This window comes from Garra rufa, chromosome 11, assembly GCF_049309525.1.
Source record: "Garra rufa chromosome 11, GarRuf1.0, whole genome shotgun sequence".
Classification (NCBI taxonomy): Eukaryota; Metazoa; Chordata; class Actinopteri; order Cypriniformes; family Cyprinidae; genus Garra; species Garra rufa.
In genome coordinates, this window is record NC_133371.1 from 28,576,952 (window position 1) to 28,604,345 (window position 27,394).

The 27,394-nt window shown below is 40.9% G+C and overlaps 1 protein-coding gene across 5 annotated transcripts in view; it reads right to left on the bottom strand.

Moving 5' to 3' along the window:
- Positions 1-27,394, bottom strand: part of gnao1a (guanine nucleotide binding protein (G protein), alpha activating activity polypeptide O, a) — a 124,898-nt gene that overhangs the window by 68,197 nt on the left and 29,307 nt on the right. The window contains exons 4-5 of one of the 5 annotated variants that reach the window (XM_073850778.1): positions 15,838-15,877; positions 2,475-2,492 (exon numbers count right to left, since the gene is read on the bottom strand). The exons of 2 other annotated variants lie outside the window; for them this stretch is intronic. In XM_073850778.1, coding sequence (XP_073706879.1) covers positions 2,475-2,492; positions 15,838-15,877 — 58 coding nt within the window. Of the gene's footprint in view, positions 1-2,474; positions 2,493-10,715; positions 10,748-15,837; positions 15,878-21,524; positions 21,568-27,394 lie in introns of all 5 variants that reach the window. 2 more of the 5 variants (XM_073850777.1, XM_073850779.1) reach the window with 2 other exon arrangements.

Here is a 27,394-nt window from a genome sequence, read left to right on the forward strand (position 1 = left end):
CCATTAAATGAAGACCTATATTTCCAATTCCAATGGTTTAGCTGCACCTTAATTGTATAAAAGGAAAAGAAAGAAATGAAAAGAAAGTGCTCAGAAACTTTTCACAGATCTCTGGCCAAGCAGCAGTGAATTATCTACTTACCTCAAGGCCTGGGTTTCTTAGAATGAACAATTACTCACTTGGCATTTTCATGTTATTTTCAGAAAGAAAAGTAGCAATCATTAAAAAAAGCTTGTTACAGTTTGACCTTAACTTATTACTTGTTCTGTATCTAGCCAAGCTGTTGTAACATGCTGCTATGCTAACATGTGTAAGTAGGTTTACTGACAGTATCAAATCAATTTCACATTCTTAACATTAAAGCAATCTGTTTTCTTCCTCTTTTTTATTCAGGAAGGTAAATGGTTCAAACTAGATATATTTTTAAAAGAGAAAAAACAACAAAACTAAAGACCTTTCTGGAAAATGTTGCTTAGGTTGGTAGCTAGGTTTTGAAACATAGCTAGTTTCTAGCTCGTCTGAACTGGACAGCCTGGTCACCTTAAAGGGATAGTTTACCCAAAAATGAAAATTACCCTATGATTTATTCACTCTCAAGCCATCCTATATGTATATGACTTTCTTCTTGCAGATGAATACAATCGGTTGTATTATATAAAGCTTAAAAGAGCCAAGACCTTTTCTTGGCTTAAAAGAGCCAAGACCTTCACTTCCTGAACAAAAATCGTAATGTAATTATGATTTTTGAAGAAAACATTTCAGGATTTCTCTCCACATAGTGGACCTCTATGGTGCCTGTGAGTTTGAACATCCAAAATGCAGTTTAAATGCAGCTTCAAAGGGCTCTAAACGATTCCAGCCGAGGAAGAAGGGTCTTATCTATTGGTTATTTTCTTAAAAAAATGACAAGTTAAACATTTATACATTTAAACAATAGACATACCCTAACTGTCTTAAACCGGAATACACAGAGTACACGCAGAGCTAGACAAGACGCATTTGAGGTTAAAAAGTATATAAACTGTAATTCTTTTTAGAAAATAAACGATCGTTTCGCTAGATAAGACACTTATTCATAGAACCATTTGAAGCTGCATTTAAACTGCATTTTAAAGTTCAAACTCACAGGCACTTGTTTGTCTCAGTCAAAATGTCTAAGAAGGGTGAAATTAAGCAACAGCATTACAAGCGGTGTGTGCCTCCTTGCTCTCGTTACATCACAAGTGAGGACACACACAGCTTGTGTGTTGTTTGCATGGGAGTGGAGCATGTGGCATCAGCCCTCGAGGGGGCTGGTTGCCCGCATTGCGAGCGCATGCCTTTGCGTTTGCTCCGCTCCCGGAAGGCTCTCTTCGAGGAGGGAGCCTTCACCAGCGCTCCTCGCGGGTCTGGTCCCGCTTTCGTCGAGGCGGAGCGGCGATTGCACTCATGGGGATCGCAATTGGAGACGGGCGAGTCCCTATCTTCTGCCTCACCAGCCAGATCTGCTGCCCGCTCTCTGGGATCGGAAGCCCGCTCTGCGGTTTCTTCCCCCCGGGGAGAGGGCGCGGCGCTCCTTCTATCCTCCTCTGAGGAGGTGGATGTGGAGGGCGTCGATGAGGATTCACCCCCTCATTCTCCCCAGTATGAGGAGCTGCTGGAGGTGGTCACTCGTGCCGTTGCTACTTTAAATCTGGAGTGGCCGGCCAAGAGACAGGCTGAACCGCAGAAAAGCAAACTGGATGAACGCTTTCTGCGGGTGTCGAGGTCATGGGGAAAACCATACTCTGCGCGCCTCTACAGCCCGTCTGCCGCTCATTACACCAACGTGGCAGGGCTGTCAGAGCATGCGTATAAGGCGATGCTCGGGTGGAACAGATGCTTGCGAGCTATCTGTCCCCTGATGCGGCATCGTCTTTGAAGACTCCGACCTTGCCCTCCAGACCGCTTAAGACCACTTCGGCTCTGTTGGGCAAGGGGTATGCGGCAGCAGGTCAGGCTGGTGCTTGCCTCCACACTATGGGTGTGTTGCAGACTTACCAAGCCGACCTGCTCAAAGAGCTGGACGAAGGCGAGGGGGCTCGGCCTGATGACATCGCCGAGCTTCGCAGAACCGCTGATCTGTCTCTCCGCGCCACCAAGGAGACCGCCCGTGCTATCGGCAGGTCCATGGCAGCAATGGTGGCTGCGGAGAGGCACCTGTGGTTGACACTGTCCAGCATCAAAGAGAAGGACAGGGTCTTCCTCATGGACGCCCTGCTCGTGCCTTCAGGTCTGTTCGGCGACGCTGTTGATGCAGTCATCGACAGACACCAGGAGGCGCGACGTCAAGCGGCGGCGTTTCAGCGGTTCCTCCCTCGCCGTGCTCCAGCTCAGGGGGCTGCTGGCGGCCAGCAGCCCTCACCGCGTACTAGCTCCTCATACAGGGAGGCTCAAAAGCAGAGCGTCGCCTCGCGTGCTCCCCCCAGTAGTAGGGATCGCGGGCCACGTCGACGCTCCAGGCCGAGCTCTTCTAAGCCCAAGACTGACCTGAGGGTGGTCTTGCATGCTAAGAAGAGTTCAGCCAAAAAGCCCTGACCATTATGGAGGGCCGATGGGGACAGTCCGCTCTGGGGAAGAGCAGTTCACACCTCTTCATACGGTGCCCGTCTCTCCTCAGTGTCCCCAGGGGATCGCTTTGCCAACCCTGCCACCCCTGGTGCTTCAGGGCGCAGCGGCTCCCAGCGAGCACATCTCTCAGCTACCGCCCGACATCGTAGCGGTACAGAGAGGCTCACGACCTTCACGAAGGTCCCTCGAGCAGCTAACTGGGTGTTTTCCTGGCGGTCTGCCGCTTCAGGAACCCGAGTTAATTGTTCCTCTAACACCAGAGGTCAGCCTCGAGAGGCTTAGTAGACCCTTAGTAGACTTTCTGGCAGCGTGGAAACTTCTGCCGAATGTCTCTCATTGGGTCCTGCAGACTGTAGAAAAGGGCTACCGTATTCAGTTCGGTGCCCCTCCTACTCGCTTCAGCTGAGTTTTTCCCACACTTGTGGGCCACGAGCAGGCTCTGGTCATGGAACAAGATGTAAACACTCTCCTGAGGAAGGAGGCCATCGAGGTGGTCCCTCTTCACGAGCGAGAGACCGGGTTCTACAGCCGGTACTTCATTGTTCCCAGGAAGTTCCTGAGGTTTGCTTTCAGGGGCGAAGCATACCAATATCGGGTTCTTCCTTTCGGCCTTGCACTCTCACCCCGCACTTTTACGAAGTGTGTGGATGCAGCACTGGCTCCTCTGAGACTCCAGGGCATTCGCATACTCAACTACATCGACGACTGGCTGATTTTGGCCCAGTCCGATCAGATGGCGGTTCAACATCGAGATGTTGTTCTGTCACACATGAAAGTGCTGGGGTTAAGACTAAATGCCAAGAAAAGTGTGCTTTCTCCATTACAGAGGACCACTTATCTAGGCGTGGTGTGGGATTCCTCCACGATGCGGGCACGTTTGTCTCCTGCTCGTGTCGAGTCAATCCTCACAGAAGTCGGGAGAGTAAGAGAAGGCCGGTCACTCACTGTGAAGCGGTTCCAGAAACTGCTGGGTCTGATGGCAGCTGCGTCCAACGTAATTCCTTTTGGCCTGCTGTACATGAGACCCCTACAGTGGTGGCTCAAAACCAAGGGGTTCTCCCCGAGGGGAAACCCGCTTCGCATGATCAAGGTCACGCGGCGGTGCTTTCGTGCCTTAGACATGTGGAGGAAACCTTGGTTTCTGAATCAGGGCCCGGTGTTGGGAGCTCCTTGTCACCGCATCACGCTTGTGACAGATGCATCCCTCACCGGCTGGGGAGCGATTATGAGTGGCCGCTCGGCCCGCAGTCTGTGGAGAGGCCATCATCTCAAGTGGCACATCAACTGCCTGGAGATGTTGGCCGTGTTTCAGGCTCTGAAACACTTTCTCCCGGACCTAAGAGATCACCATGTGTTGGTGTGCACCGACAACACAGTGGTGGTCTCTTACATCAACCACCAAGGAGGTCTGTGTTCGCGCCCCTTGTACAAGCTGGCGCACCAGATACTTGTGTGGTCCCAAGGGAAACTCCTCTGAGAGCAGTTCCACATCCCTGGGCATCTCAACTTGGGAGCAGATGTCCTGTCGAGGCAGGGGCTGAGGCTCGGGGAATGGATGCTTCACCCTGCGGTGGTGAAGCAGATCTGGAAGATTTTTGGCCAGGCTCAGGTGGACCTCTTCGCAACTCAGCAAAATGCGCAATGTCCCCTCTGGTTCTGTCTGAGTCATCCAGCTCCCCTGGGACTGGATGCCATGGTACAGACGTGGCCGAGGCTATGTCTGTACGCCTTCCCCCGCGATCGCTCTGCTCCTGGGAGTTCTGGCGAGAGTGCAAGTGACCTGTAAGGGAACGTCTCAGGTTACGTATGTAACCCTAGTTCCCTGAAGGGAACGAGACGCTGCGTCTCGAGGCCATACTTCTGGCATCCCTGCAGTGCTTGCTACTTTCAGAAGCTGACGCTGTTCTCTCCGCACGTGCTTTTAAGCTTCCTGGTCGGTGACGTCATCACGCCGGTGATGTCCCGCAATTCCACTGGACTGATTGCACACATGATTCAGAGCATGGTCACGCTGGAGGCGTTCCCAAAGCGTTTCGACGCAGCGTTTCGTTCCCTTCAGGGAACTAGGGTTACATACGTAACCTGAGACGTTTTCTGCACCTCAGAACAACTCTGTCCACAGTGAATGAATGCAGTGAACTTGTTTATTGCATGTGCTGTGAGTTCAGCACGGATTTAGGAAAGCAACGGCTTTCAGTTATGCTTTTTTTATGCACTTTTGTATGTTAAGCCTGTTTTCACTAAAGCTAGAGTTGTCTGTCGAAATAAAAGCTCCACTGCTGTTTCTGTCAAAATAAAAGCTTAAAAGTGCAGCATGAATTGCTGACAGCTAGCAGTTTAAATGGGTAACATTACTGCAGTCCAATTTCAAAATATCTCTTTCAAGTGTAGAAATTAGTAAAGAGGTATTGTAATTTCCCTATTGTAGTGTAGAGCAAAAATAATATACCTATGAAATATTCATTTTCATTTATTTTGGAATGCAACTGTTTTACAATATATGGCTATTACGGTCATTGTTATTATTATTAATATTATTATATTCTAATTTGTTTGGCTTTTTTGTGAATGTAAATTAGACTAAGACAGTATATCACAAATAAAAAAGAGGGTTGAGTCCTCTTTAAAATTCAGATACAAGTCAATTCACTGAGTTTTTTCCTGATTTGAGTTTTCTTAGTTGGAACATGGGTTGGAACTCTTATTTTGAACTCTCAAAAAGAGAGTTAGAATTAGATAGATAGAATAGATAGAATAATTTAACTTTAAAATGTACAAAATATTATTATTTTTTTAAATATCCCAACAAATATCGTATTGTGGACTTCATATCGCAATATTATCGAATCATAGGATTTTGATATTGTTACATCTCTATGTAATATCTATTCTCTAAATAGCCTAATGTTTGCATTCTGTGATATAACGTCTGTGCTGTATGGTAAATATGTTGAGGTACAGTACAGTAGGTGTGGGTGTATTGATTGAGAGGGGGATTTTTAAAGGGCAGAGAGGAGAGAGGAATGAAGCCTCTCTTCTGCACCAGCGCCACCTCAGGCTCACAGGCCTCTCATCTCTTAACCTTCAATTAGTGGCCACAGGCAGCGCAAGGCATTGATTAAGCGCTAAATGCCAGTGCGACACACACCGGCATACAAACACATACACACACACTGTACTGGCTCTTCCTCAGTCTCTGCATTATTGAAGAGCAGCCTTGCTAATTACAGCATGGAGGACACACACACAGCGGGAGGGAAACACCTACACACACCTGTGCTGCAGAAACACACACATCTAAATGCGCTGGGATACAAGTGATAAGGAATCAGAGGGTTATGACAAGAATAAATCAAACAACTGACCAGTATTTCCTTCAATCATTACACCTGTGAAATTAGCCATGTCTCCCATATGAAGAGCTATTTATGTAATGCATGGAGTTGCAGTACCTGTGTAAAGTATTACACATTCATCACTTGTGAAGGTCTATGATGGTTACTGTAGGCTGCAGCCTATGTAGGCAGCTTGCTAGGGTTTAGAACAGAGCTTGTGTGTATCAAGAGTCATTTGACTCATCGATGCAGTACAAATAGTAACAGATTTAATGAAATGGGCTTTCATGCTAGCTGTGCTATACTTCACAGGAGCATCTGTAAATCTGAGATGCCTGTAAACCACAGAAAGAGATTTAGAGCTTGCTCTTGGTAGTATCTCACTGTTTACCAAAGCAATAAAGAAACTAACAGAGCCAGAGAGAGAAAGAAACGGAGGGAGAGATAGGGCTGGATGAAGCACTGACTCAGTTTTCTCATTTCTTGTAACAGCAAAAGGCCAAGGACCATTAAACTTTGCTGAATCAACCACACACAGCAGAATGCCTTAAAGGAAAAGCGGGTAATTTCTGGACCGCAAGTATTACAAAAGAAATTGCTAAAATAATGACAGGTTTTTGCAAATAGGTTTCCCTGAACATCATTTGCTGATCCAGTGGTTAAACTAATGTTTTATCTGGTACATTCAGGGTGCTTAATTAGACTGCAATTCTGTTTGTTGCCAGTAGTGCTGCAGAAATTAAACATTGCAACATTAAAGTCAGCATGAAATGAAAACTACAATAAGCTTTTCTTCTCTGTTGTGACATACAGTTTGTTTACATGCACCTTGCAGAATCTGCAAAATGTTAATTATTTTACCAAATTAAGAGGGATCATACAAAACGCTTATTAATGTTATTTTTCATTTACTGACCTGAATAAGATATTTTACATAAAAGTTTACATACAGTCCACAAGAGAAAATAGTTGAACTTATAAAAATGACCCTGTTTAAAAGTTTACATCCCCTTGATTGTTACCTGAATGATCCACAGCTGTTTTTTTTTTTTTTTTTGTTTAGTGATAGTTGTTCATGACTCCCTTGTTTGTCCAATTAAACTGCCTGCTGTTCTTCAGAAAAATCCTTCAGGTTCCACAAATTCTTTGATTTTGTATGATTCCTTATTTTGTAAAACAATTAAAATTTTGCAGATTCTGAAATGGGGATGTAAACTTTTGACCCAAATTTGTGCAATGTTGTTGTAAGAACAAGGGGAAGTTAATGTTTTAGATTAAAGATCGCACAAGTGTCCACACTCACATACACCAAAACCACACTTTTAGTTAAACCTCTTCTTGTTACACACAGTTCTGTAATAATATCTCTATTATTTGCTGATCCTGATTTATCTATTAAATGTGTGAATCTTCAAATGTCTGCCAAGCCAAAAAAAAAAAAGCAGAAGACGAACAAAAATGCCTTATTTTAGTGCTTGAACTGAAATGACTAGAGGCAAAGAACTCTTTCTCAAAATAGACACAAGTTTGAGCATTACATCTGTAAACACTGAACACGTCATATTGATACATACACACAGGCAGAGACAGCTAACCCTTGACCTATAAGCCAAAGAAACCGAAAAATGCTCCCTGAGGTCAACAAATGTTAAACAGTATATAGTACCATTTTTATTTGAACAATATAACATAGAAGGATTTTCTTAACATAGCAGCTATTAAAGATAAGAGGAAACAAATTGAGGAACATAAAGCAACTGAACAAGAGAGAGAGAGAGATGTGACATCAGGCAAGTCGCTGCTGATCATTTCCGATTCTTTTTTAAAGGCTAATGTTCACTGGTCACTAAATGTTTTATGCAGTAACAGGGATCAAAGTAACCTTCTCTCAGGTGAAATGAACCACAAAGCATCCAGAACTTCCTGGACAGTGATTGTCTTAGAAGCCTATTTTTCAATTTTTTCTAGAAAAGCCCAGTGAAGTCTTTGAACCGACTTGAACTGACTTGAAATAAGAATGTGGGGTATTTTTAAAAAATCCACAGAGACAAAAACACTCTACAGAAAGAATACTTAACTCACAAAGAGCAAGAAGTCAGAGGAAAGAGTATGTGTATTGTACACTGCAGTATTTGTATCATAGACTGAAATTAAGGAGAAAAAATTATTGTAATATAGTTATTTTAGTTTTCTTTGCGCACATAAAGTATTCTTGTGACCTTATAAAATGTACTATTTTAATGATGTCCTTACTACATTTCTGGGCCTTGAATGTGTCAGTTGCATTTCTGTCAGGGTTAGAAAGCCCTCAGATTTCATCAAAAATATCTTAACTTGTGTTCCAAAGATGAACAAAGATCTTACAGGTTTGGAACGACATGAGGGTGTGTAATGTGCTATGATAATAAACACAAATCTTCTAGTTATATAAGCTTGACTTTGTAAAAAGCTTTACTTTTTTGACATTGTAACATTCTGAAAGAGGACAATCATTAGATGATTGTCACTCACAGAATACATGCATATGCAATTCGCTTTGGTACAACAGAACCAACATCACCTCCACACACCAAAACTGTCACTATATTGTCTTGGTCTTTTGTGTTTCCTCAACCTCAAGCCCTCCCAGTGCACTCTTCTCATCGTAAAGCAACGCATGGTTCGGTCAAGTCCTATTCCTGCCTGAATCATCAATTATAAATGCAAACATTCTGTATTATTCAGAGTTACCAGCAAAATTGTCATTCTCAGGCAGTTCTGGCAGGACATGCACTGAGGGAAAAGGGGGGGGGAAGTGGGGGTTGGGGGACGAACACGTCACAAAGAGAAAACTGGGACATGCTAGAGAGTGTGAGCAAAAAAGCTCCCGTGTTAAGAGATGCCCCAAATGCTGCCAGTCCCATCACAGCTCAGCTTCATATCCACCTCAGGACATGCAGACCAGAGAAGCACGCTGCTCTTAAACTCATCTTATCCGTCTATCAGTGGGCTAAGCTGTTCTTCTCTCTTTTATCTGCAGTCTCCACTACCTGTATATCCATCTTACTTCTTTATTACTTCATTTTCTTTCTGTTCCCAACTTGAGTTTTCTTCAAGCCAGGGGCTGTATATACTTTTTTGGCTTTTAATCTTTCATATGTCTCCAGCTTTAAATTCCAACATATCTCTTTTGAGCACACATGACATACACACCTATGTTTTAGAGTTATCTTTGGGGTTCTTTGATAAGGGCTGGGGTGTAGGCTCATTAATGATGCACTCAATTTATATTAAGCACATACAAGCCAGCGTCAGACTGATGCATTATATATGTGACCCTGGACCACAAAAACAAGTCTTAAGTCGCTGGGGTATATTTGTAGCAATAGCCAAAAATACATAGTATGGGTCAAAATTATTGATTTTTCTTTTATGCCAAAAATCATTAGGAAATTAAGTAAAGATCATGTTCCATGAAGATTTTTTGTAAAATTCCTACTGTAAACATATCAAAATGTAAATTTTGATTAGTAATATGCATTGTTAAGAACTTAATTTGGACAACTTTAAAGGTGATTTTCTCAGTATTTTGATTTTTTTGCACCCTCAGATTCTAGATTTTCAAATAGATGCATCTCGGCCAAATATTGTCCTATCCTAACAAACCATACATCAATAGAAAGCTTATTTATTGAGCTTTCATATGATGTATACATCTCAGTTTTGTAAAATTTAACCTTATGACTGGTTTTGTGGTCCAGGGTCACATATGCTTGTGCACAACAACACAAAGCGTCCTCCATCTTGATTTAACACAAACTTGACTCACTCTACCGAACTTCCATAAGGCTGGGAGATATCAAGAAAAAACCAAGAAGACAAATGCAAAAATCCTCCATCTTTGGAAACAGGCATGCAGATGTGCTAATGAACATAGAAAAATACTTCCTTTAATTCCAAATTCCAGTTCCAACTTGGTCTTTGGTTCACTTCATTTTATCACAGATTCATTTACAAACAAGACACAATTCAACGCAGGATCTTCAGAAAGATTAAAACTAAAAGACGGTGTTGTGCCGAATATGTTTGATCCAACATTAATGTCCTAGCACACAAGTGTGAGTAATGGCCTATTACTTCAAAATTATGATGTTTTATTATGTAAACATTATAAGTGGACCTCAGAGAAATAATTAAAAAGGCAATTCATGACCCCTTTAATATGCAGGCAACTATTAGCAAGGCTTTTGTTAGTTGATTTATCGGAGAAGTATAAACACTGTGGCTGTGTGGTGTTATCAAAACATTTCTCTGTTTGATGTGCACACAACACGGGCTTAACCAATAAAGTGAGCCTGGGGCGGGGTTTTCTGCTCTTCCGACCAATAGCAGATGGGTGAAGTGTTCAGGAACCTGTTTGATTTTGTGATTTATTAGGAATTCAGCTTTGTGACAATAGTAGAACAGAAATTATGTACAATTGTGATCCAGCATAACCAGGGTTATGTTTTAAAGGGTTAGTTCACACAAAAATGAAAATTCAGTTGGAGTTGTATTTAAAAATTTCCTTGCTCTTACAAGCTTTATAATGGCAGTGGGTGGGTGTTCCCTTCCAGGTAACTCAAGCTGCGTCGAAACGCTTTGGGAACGCCTTCAACGTGAGCACGCTCTGAATCATGTGTGCAATCAGTCCAATGGAATCGCGGGACGTCACCGGCGTGATGACATCACTGACCATGAAGCTTAAAAGCACGTGTGGAGAGAACAGCGTCAGCTTTCTGTCTTCAGCAAGCGCTCTGTGTGCATATCACTCTCCCTTTATCGTGCCAGTTTGCACAACTTTCTTTCTAAAAGTAATTGTCAGTCTTTATGTCTAAAAAGGGTGAAAATAAGCAGCAACATTACAAGCGGTGTGTGCCTCCTTGCTCTCGTTACATCACGAGTTAGGACACACACAGCTTGAGTGTTGTCTGCATGAGAGCGGAGCATGCGGCATCAGCCCTCGAGGGGGCTTTGCGAGCGCATGCCTTTGCATTTGCTCCACTCCCGGAAGGCTCTCTTCGGGGGGAAGGGTTTCTTCCCCCCGGGGAGAGGGCGTGGAGCTCCTCCTATCCTCCTCCTCCGAGGTGGATGTGGAGGGCGTCGATGAGGATTCACCCTCTCATTCTCCCCTGGGCATCTCAATTTGGGAGCAGACGACCTGTCGAGGCAGGGGCCGAGGCCCGGGGAATGGATGCTTCACCCTATGGTGGTGAAGCAGATCTGGAGAATCTTTGGCCAGGCACAGGTGGACCTCTTCGCAACTCACAAGAATGTGCAATGTCCCCTCTGGTTCTCTCTGAGTCATCCAGCTCCCCTGGGGCTGGATACCATGGTATAGACATGGCCGAGGCTACGTCTGTATGCTTTCCTCCCGATCGCTCTGCTCCCGGGAGTTCTGGCGAGAGTGCACCGGGACGGGGTCCGACTTCTGTTAGTCGCCCCGTACTGGCCGGGTCGAGTTTGGTTCTCAGACCTGATTTCCCTCCTAGACGGCTCCCCCTGGGAGATTCCTGTCAGGACGGATCTCCTCTCACAGGCAGGAGGCGACATTGTTCACCCCCGCCCGGAGCTATGGAAACTATGGGTGTGGCCCCTGAGGAGGCACAACTCGTAGCTTCCGGTCTCTCAACTGAGGTTGTTGAGACCATCCTCCAATCCAGAGCTCCCTCCACGAGGAAATTGTATGCCCTGAAGTGGAGACTCTTCACTTCATGGTGAAGGTCGAAGGTCCCCAAGGTCGCACCGCAGCCTGTTGTACTGCAGGCTTTTCATCCTCGTCCCTTTCAGGAGCCTGACCAGCAGAAGCTTAATTGTATGTGTCCAGTGCGAGCAGGTGGAGAGGCCACCCTGCTGCAAAGCCTTCCATAAGCCGGTGGATCTTGTATGCCATCTCAGTAGCCTATGAGTCCTCTGATCTCCCCTCACCTTTGGGAGTCAAGGCTCACTCTACCCGTTCAGTATCTGCCTCGAAAGCTTTCTTCTCGGGACTGTCCCTGGAGGAGATTTGTAACGCTGCGGGTTGGTCCATGCCCCTAACCTTCGCTAGGTTCTATGGCCTAGATCTCCAAGCCTCTCCTGGCTCCTTCGTTCTCTCGCCCTAATTCTGGGCAGGGACACTTCTTCAGTATGGCGGAGTGGGCATTCTCGTTCCCAAAGCGTTTTGACGCAGCTCGAGTTACCTGGAAGGGAATGTCTCAGGTTACGAATGTAACCCTAGTTCCCTGGAGGAAACAAGACGCTGCGTCTCAAGGCCATATTTCTGGCATCCCTGCAGCGCTTGCTACTTCCAGAAGCTGACGCTGTTCTCTCTGTACGTGCTTTTAAGCTTCCTGGTCGGTGACGTCCCGCGATTCCATTAGACTGAATGCACACATGATTCAGAGCGTGCTCACGCTGAAGGCGTTCCCAAAGCGTTTCGACACAGCGTCTCGTTCCCTTCAGGGAACTAGGGTTACATACGTAACCTGAGACGTTTTTGTTTAACAGTTCAAAAAAGTTCAATAAAGCACATCCTTCCATAATAAAAAGTTCAACGTTAGAATACACTAGTCCTGTGAGAACCAACGTTTCTTTACAGGAGCAAAAGAAGCAAAGTTTCTTTACTTTAGCAAGGGAAAACCAGTCTCCTCTTGGCTTATATCGAAATACTACTCATCCTCGTTTTGTACTTCTAATTTGTGACTGGTAGGGGTGTTACGGTAAACATATTCGTACCAAAAAATTTTGATACAGGTCTTTTTGGTTTGGTATGGATGTGTACTGAACAAATCTGGCAATTTTTTCCAAGGAAATTAAAACAATAAATGCCATTTTGACAGTCTTTGGCATGACAGATCTCGGTATAAAAGCCTCAGAGGGCTGCTTCTGGGATGCTTCAAAAATAAGTTTTAATGTGAAATAAACATGCATGAACATCTCATGCCTCATGCAATCGCTTAGACAGTGTTTCAACCATGAAAAGACGTCAATAAACAAAATGTCACATAGCATTTAATTTACCTCAGTCATGTCATCAGTGTCCACAGCTGGTTAGTTTACTTGAGAAATTAAATTTAAAGAAGAGGGATGGATGCACTTTATTGGATTTCTTTTGGACAGCTGATCAGAAACACCCGCCCACTGCCATTATAAAGCCTGGAAGAGCCAGGACAATTTTTTATATAACTCTGATTGTATTCGTCTTAAAGAAGAAAGCCATATACAGGATGCCTTGAGGATGAGTAAATCATTGGCTAAATTTCATTTTTGGGTGAACTAACCTTTTAACTCCACTAGTAATTACCTTGAATACTGTGAATACTGTGAATTCAACAATGACATGATAATGTTGCTGTAGCACTGCTGATTTAACAAGGATAAACCTTGAGACAAATATTTTCTAAAAATCCTAAACATCAGCCTCAATGCTAGACATCTAGCTGACCCCTCCGTAGCCCCTACCCTTCGTTTTTGCCTTCCACTCCCCCCGTTCCTCACCCCTCACATCTCTTCAACCCCTTGTTACTCTGTCTGAAGCCCTGCCAGGGCCTTGGTATCTGTGTGTGTGTGTGTGTGTGTGTGTGTGTGTGTGTGTGTGTGTATGTGTGTACCTGGTATTCATCACGTTATGGGGACCAAATGTCCCCACAAGGATAGGAATACCAGTAGATTTTGACCTTGTGGGGACATTTCTCAGGTCCCCATGAGGAAACAGGCTTATAAATCATGCACAATGAGTTTTTTTGAGGAAGTAAAAGTGTGCACAATCTCCTGTGAGGGCTAGGTTTAGGTGTAGGGTAGGTGTAGGGCGATAGAAAATACGGTTTGTACAGTATGGAAACCATTACGCCTATGGAATGTCCCCATAAAACATGTAAACCCAACATGTGTGTGTGTGTGTGTGTGTGTGTGTGTGTGTGTGTGTGTGTGTGTGTGTGTGTGTGTGTGTGTGTGTGTGTGTGTGTGTGTGTGTGTGTGTGTGTACCTGGTATTCATCACGTTGTGGGGACCAAATGTCCCCACAAGGATAGTAATACCAGTAGATTTTGACCTTGTGGGGACATTTCTCAGGTCCCCATGAGGAAACAGGCTTATAAATCATGCACAATGAGTTTTTTTGAGGAAGTAAAAGTGTGCACAATCTCCTGTGAGGGCTAGGTTTAGGTGTAGGGTAGGTGTAGGGCGATAGAAAATACGGTTTGTACAGTATGAAAACCATTACGCCTATGGAATGTCCCCATAAAACATGTAAACCCAACATGTGTGTGTGTGTGTGTGTGTGTGTGTGTGTGTGTGTGTGTGTGTGTGTGTGTGTGTGTGTGTGTGTGTGTGTGTGTGAGGCAAGCAGCTTCACTGAAAGAGCACTGTGGCCCCTTGTCTTGTCAGCTCCAGTTAAGAGCCGGGCTGGTGGAGGCTCAGCTGTTTTCTGGGGGGATTAATCCAGTTCAGCACACAGCCCTGTTTCCCAATGACTTGCCAGCCCTGGCGCAGGGACAAGATGGGAGTGGGGACAGGGGTGGGTGGGTGTGCACTGCTCTTCCAGGCAAGCAAAATGCCTCGACTCCACAGAGACACACAGGTCAAGGTGCTTCCATGGCATGGACATTACTGTAAGATGTTAACAGAATGGAGTGAGTGACACAATGTGCTCAGGAGGCCCAGGGGAGAGAAGGAAATCTGCTCCTGAAGGCATCTGTGACTGCATGAGAATCTGTTCAATACACACAATGCATTTCAAAAGCGCAGGCTGATGGTTTTTTAACGCAAACTGATGATATTGACAGCACTAAAAACTACTTGGCACAAGCTGGTTCATGTTGCATATGCAGCCAATGAGCTTACTGCTTTACATTTAAATGGCTGGTTAGCATTAACTAGAGCATTTCGCAGTATGCTTTCAGAGTTATTCTAAAACCCTCCACCTCCCCAGCTCCACCTGTATAGATCTGCTACGCTACACAATAAAGAAGAAAAGGTCTGTTGCTACTTCCATTTAATTGTGGTTTTAAGCCACACTAACAGGCTAGCATTGGCTTTCTGACATCACCAGAGATATTGCCCATATCCTGCTCTGCAGTCCTCAGTTAACTTCAAGAGCCCATTACCTCAGTACAATATGATTGTAAGTCACGATAATGTAGACATCAAAAAAGAGTCTCTCACTTTCTTTGTTTCACTGACCTTAGTGACATTACTTGAATATGCAATATACAGCAGCAAACCTATCAAGGCCAATGTGCAGCGGATTCTTGCTGTATGTCTGCCATTTTGATGTCTTCCAGAGTCAAAAAAGGACAAGGGCATCAGTTGAAAATCTGAAGCAGTTTCACATGTGTCTTTGAGATGACAACTGAGACAATAACACAAATGTGTGAAGCTCAACTTCAGTCGAACCAAAACATTCATCTTTTTAAAATTTGATGTGCTTCATTTCATCTGAGAGAAAGCAAATGCATAAAATTGTTCAGATTGGCTGTGATTTAGTGCTTGGTAAGAACATGTTGTAAGATGTATACGAAGAACGTCTTCTAATTGTCATATTATCTCTTTGAAGTTTATATTCTCCCTTTGCAGGATTTAGGACAGCTTGAACAGTGATACAGTGCAGAAATCTCCTCTGAGCTCCTAACTCACCAAAGACATTTTTTGCTTCCTGTTGAACACGCCAACACTCAAAAGTGTTTGAGGTGCAGACATCTGATATATGGTGAAGAGAGTTTGCATTCACCCTTAATAGGAAAAGCTTCTCTTAACTATCGTAATTCTTCTGAAAGGCACACATATACACACTATATTACTTTCATAAACAGCCGAGGTGAGACTCAGCAGATCAGCACAATGGCAAGTCACCATCTGTAAAACAGTAAGCCGAGTTGCCCGTGAATGCGTTGTTTATTCTGATGCGTTCACTACCAACCAATACAGACATTGCGTGCAGCTGACGGAGTTCATACTTCAGATATTCTCCGTTGTATTATTCATTGACATGACAGGAGGCAACGAAGAGAAAATATCAGCTGAACCAACACGAAACAGTGGTTTGTCAAACCCTACTAAGTAAAGACAGTTAAATTATTTAAAATAAAACTACATTTAAACATTTATTTACAATGTATAATTCACTTTAACTTATTTATTTTTACACTGTACATAATAAGGTGTTCAATTCAACCTACAGTTTATTGTGCACAAAAGGTACTTGATAATGATCTTTGAAACAATAACAAATCATGAACTTCCTGTTTCTCTTGGCCAGTATTTGATACACAGGTGCATATGCTCTAATATGTTTAAATTATGGGCATTTTTACCTTTATAAGCTCCTATTTAAATGCATGCATCTATAGGGGCTGTTACCAATCAAATGAAATCAGTAATCAGTATCCACAAAGTTTGTGTTTGTAATGCAGAGGTGGCACAGAATCTGCATCTGAAATGGCATTTAGATGCATTTGCACTGTTTAATGCAGGACATGAATTCATTTAACCTGCAGTTACAAATGCATTTTATGTTTTGATGTTTTAAACAAAACGCTGAATAATGATATTTGGAATCATTTGACCAATTCGTTCAAATGGCTGATTGATTCAGTAACAAAACACTGTTGTGTGTTGCTCAGAGATGCAAAACAGTTCTGCTGTGGCTTTTGTTTGTTTTGTCGAAATACAGCAAAAACAAGAGCTGTTGTGTCTGAAATGTAGTCACTTATTAACTTATGTTCATCAGATAAATATCACATTTGCAATTGTGCTAATATTTGAAGAAAACTATATCAGGTAATATAAATATATAAGTGTAAGTAAGTGAGTCATTCATTCAACCGATTCGTTCAAACCGCTGATTGATTAAGTAAAGGAACACTGTTGTGTGTTGCTTAACAGATGCAAAACAGTTCTGCTGTGGCTTTGTTTGATTCTATTTTGTGAAATACAGCAAAAACAGAGATTTGTCTAAATATAGTCACTTAATATTAACTTTGTTTATTGAACCGTTCATCAAATAAATACCACATTTGCAATCGTGCTGATATTTGAAGGAAAAAGTCACTCTTCATGTGACATTAATTATATCAGATGATATAAATATATAGAAGACATAGAAAAGTCATACAGCTGCATATTTGCCCCTTTGTCTTGAATTTTGGGGGATTTCTGAATGTATTTTACAAGTCATTGAGTATGTGAGTCATTGAGTCATTCAACCGATTCATTCAAACGACTAATTGATTCAGTAATGAAACACTGTAATGTGTTGCTTAACAGATGCAAAATAATTCTGCTTTGTTTGATACTATTTTGTTGAAATAAAACAAAAACAAGAACTGCTGTGTCTAAAATTTAAGTCACTTAATATTAACTCAAAATTCATCAAATCAATATCACATATGCAATATTTGGCCGAGATACAACTATTTGAAAATCTGGAATCTGAGGGTGCAAACAAATCTAAATATTGAGAAAATCACCTTTAAAGTTGTCCAAATGAAGTTCTTAGCAATGCATATTACTATTCAAAATGTTTTAATATATTTATGGATAGAAAATTTACAAAATACCTTCATGGAACATGATCTTTACTTAATATCCTAATGATTTTTGACACAAAAGAAAAATCGATAAATTTGACCCATACAATGTATTGTTGGTTATTGCTAAACATAAATATTTTAAAACGGACAGTTTTGACTCTTACATTAGGATTGGATGAGTGGCTATTCTGTAAAGTTCTACAGTAGGATATTATTCAAATGCACTGTTGCTTTTTTGGAAAGTAGATCAAGAGTGCACTGCATCATCAGATCTCTCAAACAAACAAGGTGAGTTTAGGTGCAAATGACGTTCCACACTGTGACCACAGGAAAACCAGGCAATCACAATGGTCTCGCTGCAATATAATGTGCTATTTCTCTTCCAATTTTCCACTGGGTCTTTTCTCGCATCTACAGTAATCTCACCCCAAGGGTTATCAAGATCTGGCAAAATCTGTCAATTTTGAGGCTAAGTGCAAGAAATCATTTTTCCATTTGTGATTTGGAGGCTTAGCGCTGTTCTAAACAGCATCACTGCAGGTGGTGGTACTGTTAAGTCCCCAGAAGCACCAAATCCCAATCTCCCAGTCCAGTTCTGTTTCATTCATATTGCTGGTAGCTCTACCAATCGGCAATTATAGCTCTACAGGACCTCACTACTCTCCAGCTTCAGCGCTGGGCTTGTTTAATCTGACTAGGCTTGAGAAGGCTTTGACAAACGAAGAGGGACTGAAGGAAAGGGTGATGAACCTGTTTTTAGCCTGAATGTCCACTTTGGACATGCCACTCATGGGACGGATCATATGATGCAAAGGAGTCATTCTTGGCAACAAAGGCAAAGATGTCTCTGAGGGTGCTGCGAGGAGAAATTCTGAAAAACAAGTCAAAGCGTATTCAGATCAAACCCAAAAGCCCCGAAGCCCTGGCTGTTATAGGATGAGTGCACAGGCATTTCTGAATGAGGCCCGAATTGAAAAATACTGCCATGTCAATTAGACTGAAATCCACACACGCATGGAAAGACTAGAGTGTTACTAGGCTGAGAGTATCAAGGTTTACTGTACATCTAAAAGCCCTTCTGATGGCTTTAAATCAGAGTAGCTGTATTTAATAGCCTTATATTGAGGCCTTATATAAGAATCCAAAGCTATATTCTTTTTAAGTAAACATTGCAGACAAGTTGCTTCCCTATTCTGTTCTTTTATTGATTAGGGTAACCGATTGGCTTAAAGATGAATGTAAACCAGTTGCTGATTTACAATAAAGTAAAATAAAATATTTCAAAACTAATAAGGCCTCAAGCCAGATTTGTGCCTCCATTAAACAAAAAGAGACATTCCTGTTATCCTTAGGGAGCTTTGTGGGTTGAGTTCATGGCCACCAATCGATTTTTTATTACAATTTTATGCTCTCATTCTTCCATTTGTGTAGGTTTTAAATAGCACTTTCCAGGGTCATTTACTTTAACACAGTGTTGCTAAGAAGCTTAACAGTGGTGGACAGTTAAATTTGGTTCTGGTTTGACCAGTAAGAAAAGTAATTGTAAAAAAAAACAGCTCCTTATCTTGTGCAAAAGCAAACAAATTGGTTGTCAACACTGTATTTCAGAGGCGTACACAATATGGGTGTCATAATGCGCATGTAAATATTCATGTGTTGGTCATACTTTCAACAAAGCCATTATTCCTTTTTTAATCCACCCAGAGGCTATAAGCAACAACAACCACCGGGAAAACCATCAGCGGTATGGAAATAATAATGAATAGGAAAACATTATCACTTTACATTGAGAGTGATAACAAAATATGTAAATGTACTGCCTATTAATATTTCATATAGGCCATAAAGCTATATATATTTATCTATTTTTCCTTGAAAATTATTAATTAACAGTGAAGGTCATCCATTGTATCACTCAAAATAGAATCTGTATTGTGATTTTGTTGATAATTTGGAAGATTCAATAAGACTTAAAGGGCTAATTCACCCCAAAAATGAAAATTTTCAAAACCTTAAGACCTTCGTTCATCTTCGTGACACAAATAATGATATTTTGATCAAATCTGAGAGGTTTCTGATCCTCAGTAGACATCAATGTAACTACCACATTCAAGGTCCATAAAGGAAGTAAAGACACTGCTAAAATAGTCCACGGAAGAGAAGAAATTGCTGAATAAAGTTATTTTTATTTTCTTTGCGCACAAAAAGTAGCCTTGTTGCTTCATAAAATTAAGTTGAACAAATGTCACATGGACTATTTTAACAATGTCTTAACTAACTTTCTGGGCCTTGAATGTGTCAGATTTCATTAAAAATATCTTAATTCGTGTTATGAAGATGAACAAAGGTCTTACAGGTTTGAAACGGGTGAGTAATTAATGACAGAATTTTCATTTTTAAGTAAACTATCCCTGTTACGTTGGATGCTTTCTTTTAATTTTTGCAGCACAAAAACACTTTCTAATATCCCATGGCAGGGAAGTTAAAAAATGACGACTAATACCAAGATTAAAGATGTGGTAGGAGTCTGTACATCTACCGCTATGTAGCTATAATGAATTGAGAGTAACCTTTGCAACTGCTGAGAGCCATTATTCCTTCATGACTCTGCATTAACCGCTTTCCACTGTGATCTCCGACTGACTAGACTCACTATGAGGGAATATACCAGCGACACCATAAAGAAACATTTGTAGGGATTCAGATCCGATACCCTAAGGAGTAACAATAAACTCATTCATCGTCTTTCTCTGTCTTTTCTCATGATGTCAAACAACTGTCAGAAAAGCTCTAATGTTATAACAGTACTCAAGGGCAAATATCCAGCCTCTAACAATCACACATGTGCACTCACATGCTTAAACACACAAGCACGCACACAAAGACTGATGTATCTGTTGTAATAAGAGCTGGGCATATGCCGTAGACGTGGCCGGCTCGCTAGCCCACTAACGGGGACCATCTGGCTAAGGTGATGTTTGTTCCTGATTGCTTTATTTTTGGCTCTCCAATTAAGAACGAGCAGCACAGATCTGCTAGAGTGACAGCAGCACAGTTTGGGCAAGGGCAGCACTGGGGAGCGCTTCAGACACATTCATCACACCCCACTTCATTGATTGGCTTTTAGAACTTTGCCAATACACATTTTGCTGGAGAAAATACAACTCAGACCACTAATGCTGAGTTTACTGCACTAATAATCTTGAAGCATGAATCACAAACCACCTAAAATCCAGCTCAGAAGTATCACACCCATTTAAACACATACCTACTCAAGATTTTTGAGATGTGGGTTTTGAATGTGACTTTTGAAAAAAGTATTCTAAAATTAGGACTGGGCAACACAAACCATTACGTCATATAGAAATACAATATATAAGGTCTACAGTTGAAGTGAAAAGTTTACATACACCTTGCAGAATCTGAAGATCAAGGTAAATTGAACTTATTTTGCCTCCTGGGAAACATGTACGTATCTTCTATAGCCTCAGAAGGACAGTACTAAATAAAAAAATATGATTAATGAAAATATGAAGAAAAATGTACACATCCTCATTCTGTTCAAAAGTTTTCACCCCCCCCCCCCCTCTTAATGCATTGTGTTTCGTTCTGAGACATCAGTGAGCGTTTAAACCTTCTGTAATAGTTGCATACAAGTCTCTCAGTTGTCCTCAGTGTGAAAAGATGTATCTCAAAATCATACAGTCATTGTTGGAAAGGGTTCAAATAAACAAAATTGCTGAAAAACCAATTTTTGGGACCTGAAGGATTTTTCTGAAGAACAGCGGGCAACTGTTCAGGACAAACAAGGAGCTCATGAACAACTATCACTAAACAAAAAAAAACAACAAAAAAAACAGCTGTGGAACATTCAGATAACAAGTAACAGTTATTAAGAATCAAGTGTATGTAAACTTTTGAACAGGGTCATTTTTATAAATTCTTTTATAAATTCTTTTCTCTTGTGGACTGTAAACATCTTTTATGTGAAATATCTTATTCAGGTCAGTACTAAATAAAAAAATAACATGCATTTTGTATGATCACTCTTATGTTAGTAAAACAATTAACCTTTTGCAGCTTCTGCAAGGTGTATGTAAACTCTTGATGTCAACTGTATATAAAGATATATATAAAGAATAATAAATCAGTTTATGATTGTAAAAGGGGTCCTTGTTTCATTAAACCTGGCTTAGGACGCCAAGTTTAACAGAGTAGATGTGTTATATCCCTGATTCACCTAACACAAAAATTATAACAAAAAAGCAACAGCCTCGAAAACACACATAGCTCTCCAGTGTAAAGATTCATTGAGGTAAATTGATTAACTTAACATGTAATTAAGCTGCGTCAGAAATAATTATATTTGGGATCTGTGTAGATGAGCAGTAAGGCTGGGGAGAAGGGACCCAGACATCCTTTTACTGAATCCAAGCACCAGAGACATGACCAAAAAAAAGAGTCTCAATTAAAATGGAGGCTGCAACGTAATCTGCTGGGATAGATATCTGTTAATGCTTCTGGAGGGCTCTCGTTCTGCCTCACGCGAAATTAATTTACACATTCTATAAATAAGCATAACCTTCCCTTCTCATTTTTAGCAATGGTACAGGCTGTCTGCAAACCAAACTACTTCACAAAGAATGTACCAAAACGCAGGGTGACCAGGACCAAAAACAAAGCTTTCAATACCAACATGCAAATATTTACATTCGGGATGTTTAAATGTCAATTTATGACTATATAAAGGGAGAACCACTGACTTACAAATGCAAAACTACTTCCAGGGCCACTGTTTGTCTATAAAATCTATGCTAATGGTTTTACCTCTAGTCACTGAATTAAAAGCACTGCAGGCAGAAATGAATTTTAACAGCACATTTTTATAGGGGAGCCGTAAGTGTTGCTAAGACACAGCCTAATTTTCAGCTAATAAACCATTTCACCTGCGATACGGAAGTATTGTTTAGACATTCAAAGGTCTGATTCACAATAGTGGCTACTGAGCCGAGGGGAAAGGTTTTAGAAGGAACTAATCAAGGACAGGATGTGGGTTCTTGAAAAATATGCCAAAATAGAGTGTCAAACTGCTTAACTGTCTAAGTGCAAAAACATTGTCCTTTCAGCATGTTTTTTACCTTTCAGAGATTTAATTTGTTCGTATCAACATCTTTTATCATTATCAGGTGAACTTGTAAGACCATGTAGACAAAAATAAACCTCTAATGACAATACACAGTTCCCAAAACATGTACATGCAAAACGGAAATGCATTTAGCCACATCATTTGCATATGAGTTTTATTTGGCAATGTATCACTGAGCATCTAAAAAGAGCTTCACTTCGAAGTTCTATTTGAAAAAAACATATGTCATCAACCTATTTGGATGCGACTTCTTTTCCCAGAGGTAAAATTGTGTTTCACAGAAGTGTTTTGTGAATTTAATCCCACTATCTGTAATTTGTGGTATATTATTTTTCACATTCATCCTCATTAAATCTCATAATGCTCACCTCCAGATGATAGAGATCCAGTGCAAAAACATTGTCCTTTCAGCATGTTTTTTACCTTTCAGAGATTTAATTTGTTCGTATCAACATCTTTTATCATTATCAGGTGAACTTGTAAGACCATGTAGACAAAAATAAACCTCTAATGACAATACACAGTTCCCAAAACATGTACATGCAAAACGGAAATGCAGCACATTTAGCCACATCATTTGCATATGAGTTTTATTTGGCAATGTATCACTGAGCATCTAAAAAGAGCTTCACTTCGAAGTTCTATTTGAAAAAACATATGTCATCAACCTATTTGGATGCGACTTCTTTTCCCAGAGGTAAAATTGTGTTTCACAGAAGTGTTTTGTGAATTTAATCCCACTGTCTGTAATTTGTGGTATATTATTTTTCACATTCATCCTCATTAAATCTCATAATGCTCACCTCCAGATGATAGAGATCCCTTCGATCCTGCCCAGAATATATGAAATCACAGACAGCCTGGGTTAATAACTGAAACATAACACTGCTCTAGACTACATAACCAGGTATTTTTCTTATTTGAATACAGGTAAATCTAACTGTTCTTTTTCAGGTCAGCGTTATATAAAGATTATTTGCATGATGAGGACTCTGTTTAGATGGGTTTTCTCTGGATAATGAGTGGGCGCGTGAGCACTGCTGGGGCGTTGCCGGGACTGCTGGGAATATTCTGGTGTCAGCACCCTTTCTTCCTTATTCCCCAACTGTTTTCCCTCTACAACACACACAGAAGCCCACAGACTCATACTAACACAAACAACCACATACCCTAGTGACGGTTTGCGTCATAATCACCTAATAATCATGATTATTATTCACAATTGTTTTTATGTGAGATATTTCTTTTTACGTTTCATCAGAATATTGCACTTTTACATAAACACAAATCAAATGACCTGTATGACTTAATATAATGTAAATGATATCTCTTACTGAACTATGTAGTAGAAAATGACGTTATTTAAAAAATCCACATCGTTTTGTACATATTTTGGACTATGAGCTACTGGTTCTGTTGCTATTTTTACCGCAACACAACTCAGTATACACAATTGAACACTGTTACGATGACCACAGCTACTGAAGAGCTTACAGGTGGCAATGAAAGTAAGTGTAGGCTTAAACCAAATGGTGTACCATCAATTTTTCCAAACAAGGAGTCTAAAAGCCTCCGGATATGGAGTGAAATCCACACTGAGACACTCCTTCAGTGGCTGCGACGTCATGACAAGTCGACGCGTTTCCAACCTGCCAGGATGGCATCTAGCATTTCTTGTCTCTGCCGTTTGTAAAGTCTTTCAGTAGCTGTGGTCTACTAAAAGCCTCAAATGCATCAGGGCTAAAGTGGAGAGAACAAAGACACAGGTCTTTAGGAAGTTTTATTCGTCCACAGGTATCTTCCCATTCTCTTCTGCTCTGCTTATTGCTAGGAAAGCAGTGAAGAGTTCTATCACTTCTCGTTGCCCTTCAACTAATAATTACATCCAAAAGCCACACAATGTGGCATCGTTTCAGTATTTTATTATCCGAGTTGTGTTGCAGTAAAAATAGGTAGTGCCAGTAGAGTCAGAGTGCAACAATTTCCCGTCATCGAAATAATGGCGCCCCCATAGCCCAAAATATACATACAACAATGTGGTTTTTTTTATATCGTAAATATTTCATGGCTTTTCTACTACATATTTCAGTAAGAGACATCAATTATATTAACCCATACAAGTTCTAATACCCAGGTTTCCTGTAACATTTTCTAGTTATCATATACATTAACACTTTCTACATTGTGAAAACTAGTAAAACCTTAAAAAGTTCTCAAAAACAAAAAAAGCAAAGTTCCCAGTTATTTAAATTCCAGTAACTCCAAATTATACTGTACAACAATAGACTTAGAGCAACGCCAACAAGCAACTGAGTACAGTACAAATGGCAATTCAACATGCTCAATTGGCGAAAACATGCAGCAACCAATGTCAACAGATGCAGACAGGAGTAACACACTGATTAAACAAATACTGACAAACATATCTATGAACATATCTACTGCCTTTTGTATGCAGCTGTCAATGCAGTGTAAACGGGCCTTGAAAGACTTTGTATTGTAGCACAGAGATCACATAAGCGCATTCATTCAGCAATCTCAATTGCAAACAATATAGTTGAGATTCATGTTTGCAATTAGCCTACTGTTCATCACTGAGAAGGTTTGCACACAGATGTAGTCAAAAATAGCGCAAACAGTCTCGTGAAGGAATGCAGACTGGCTGTATGAGAGTTTGCTCTAAACTTTGTTTTCAGAAAATCTGATAATTGGGAAGATTAGATAAAACACTACAATGGTCAGATTGGAGGGTTTAAATTCTTGACATCCGGCAACCCGAAACATGAACACTTGTGGAGGCTTGTTACCAATGCATGATAACAGAAAGATCAAATGAAAAGGAAAGAAGTTTTTAAAATAAATAACCAGATGGCCAATGTCGCAGACAATTAACTGAGAGAAGCAGAAATCACTGAAAGACAATAAATCGTAACAAAAAGAATGCCAGTTTGCCTCAAGTCATGCCCTACTGTAAAAAGCCACTTATGGGTTTTCCATTAAATTTAAAGAAAAAACAAATGCATCATTAATGCATCTCAATACTTTAAAAGACACTATTCCCAGTGGCCACAGACAGCAATTCGTGCCCCATATGAGTGACTGCCTGCATCTAATCAGTTTTGCCTGAAAGAACAGATTTTTCACACACTGCAGCATCCCATCCATAAAATCATCATATAACCCAGAAAATATATGACAATTCAACTCTTAATATGCATTAAGTGGATTCTGGATGCACATATTTATCGTTATAAGTGACTAAGTAATAGAAATGGCCAGATAGGAGAGCTCTCGCCAGAATATCAGCACTAATGCAGGATAAATCACTTCAAATTTAGAGCTTTTCACTTCCCTCTCTCCATCAAAGTCGCTCCATGAGCAAACACTCCTAATTCTGACTGCAATCCTATTTCTCAGTTCTATTTTGGGACATTTTTGACTATAAATTTGCATGCGGTTAGCATGCAGACTGGTGACACCCAATTGGGCTTGTTCGGTAGAGTGTTTCACGCGCTGCGTCATGATGCTGCAGTGGAAGCAGAGGGCCAGAACGGCAAAGCCCATCTGTGTCCATCTGGGTGCCAGGCTCTGGGCTTACGGCCCTTGCCCACCACAAACTGCCATTTATATTATCAGCCGTGGTGTGGCTCAGGATGTGAGGAACCCTGGCAAGGTCACACCAACATGTTGGACCTTATGGAACCCATTCCACACAGAGCGGCAGCCATTTTGCTGTAATAGAGGCCCATAAGCATGACAGCAATAAAATCAGCTTCAGATCATGTGTTAAGCTGTGGTGAGCTCTAAATCAAACTAGGATGAATGGACTTACTGCCACAGGCCGTAGCATCATCCACTGTTACACTACTAAGCTGTAGAGAAAAAGGATCTTGGGTTTTTACCAGGACAGCTGCATGGATAGAGACATGACAAAAACGTACATGGTGTATGTGTGTTAAGTATACATGCCACAGAACGTCTAAAAATAGACAGCAACTCCTGACAATTGACTCCTGTAACAAATTATCAACATATCCAGATACCACCATCATCCGATGATGCCGGCAAATGCACTGTGATCAAGGTTTTCCGTATGGATGTGTATAAATTAGGGTCGACAGATTATCGGTGCCAATATTAAGCATTTTATGATTATCGGTATCGGTATATAATATTGACATTAATTCATATTTTTACACCAGACACAAATATCTGTTAAAAAAATTGGTTATTGGTCTACTTTATCTGTAATAACCAGTATCGGCATCGGCCCTGAAAAAAGATAAATCTGTACCCCTAGTACAGATTTATGTTCTGTTTGAACATGTATTGATCTGCCAGTGGAGACAGGATTTTAGTACACATACATATTTAAAAAATCCCAGAATGCATGTTAAACTGAGCAGTGTTATTTTTGCTATTATTTTGATACTATAATAATATTTATTAATACTTTGAATTAGCTTTTTATTTTTATATTTTCCTTTTTAATTTTAGCTTAAGTTTGGTAATTTTGTTATGTGCTATTGTCATTTTTTAAATAATTATTTATGGGGTTTTGTGTGTGTGTGTGTGTGTGTGTGTGTGTGTGTGTGTGTGTGTGTGTGTGTGTGTGTGTGTGTGTGTGTGTGTGTGTGTGTGTGTGTGTGTGTGTGTGTGTGTGTTTGTGTTTTACATTTATATTTAGCTTTAAGTTTTTTTAGTACTTTAACTTCAACTTATTTTATTTCAGTTAATTGCCAGGGCTTCTTTTATATATATTTTTTTTTCATCTCATTTTATTTCAAAAGACAGC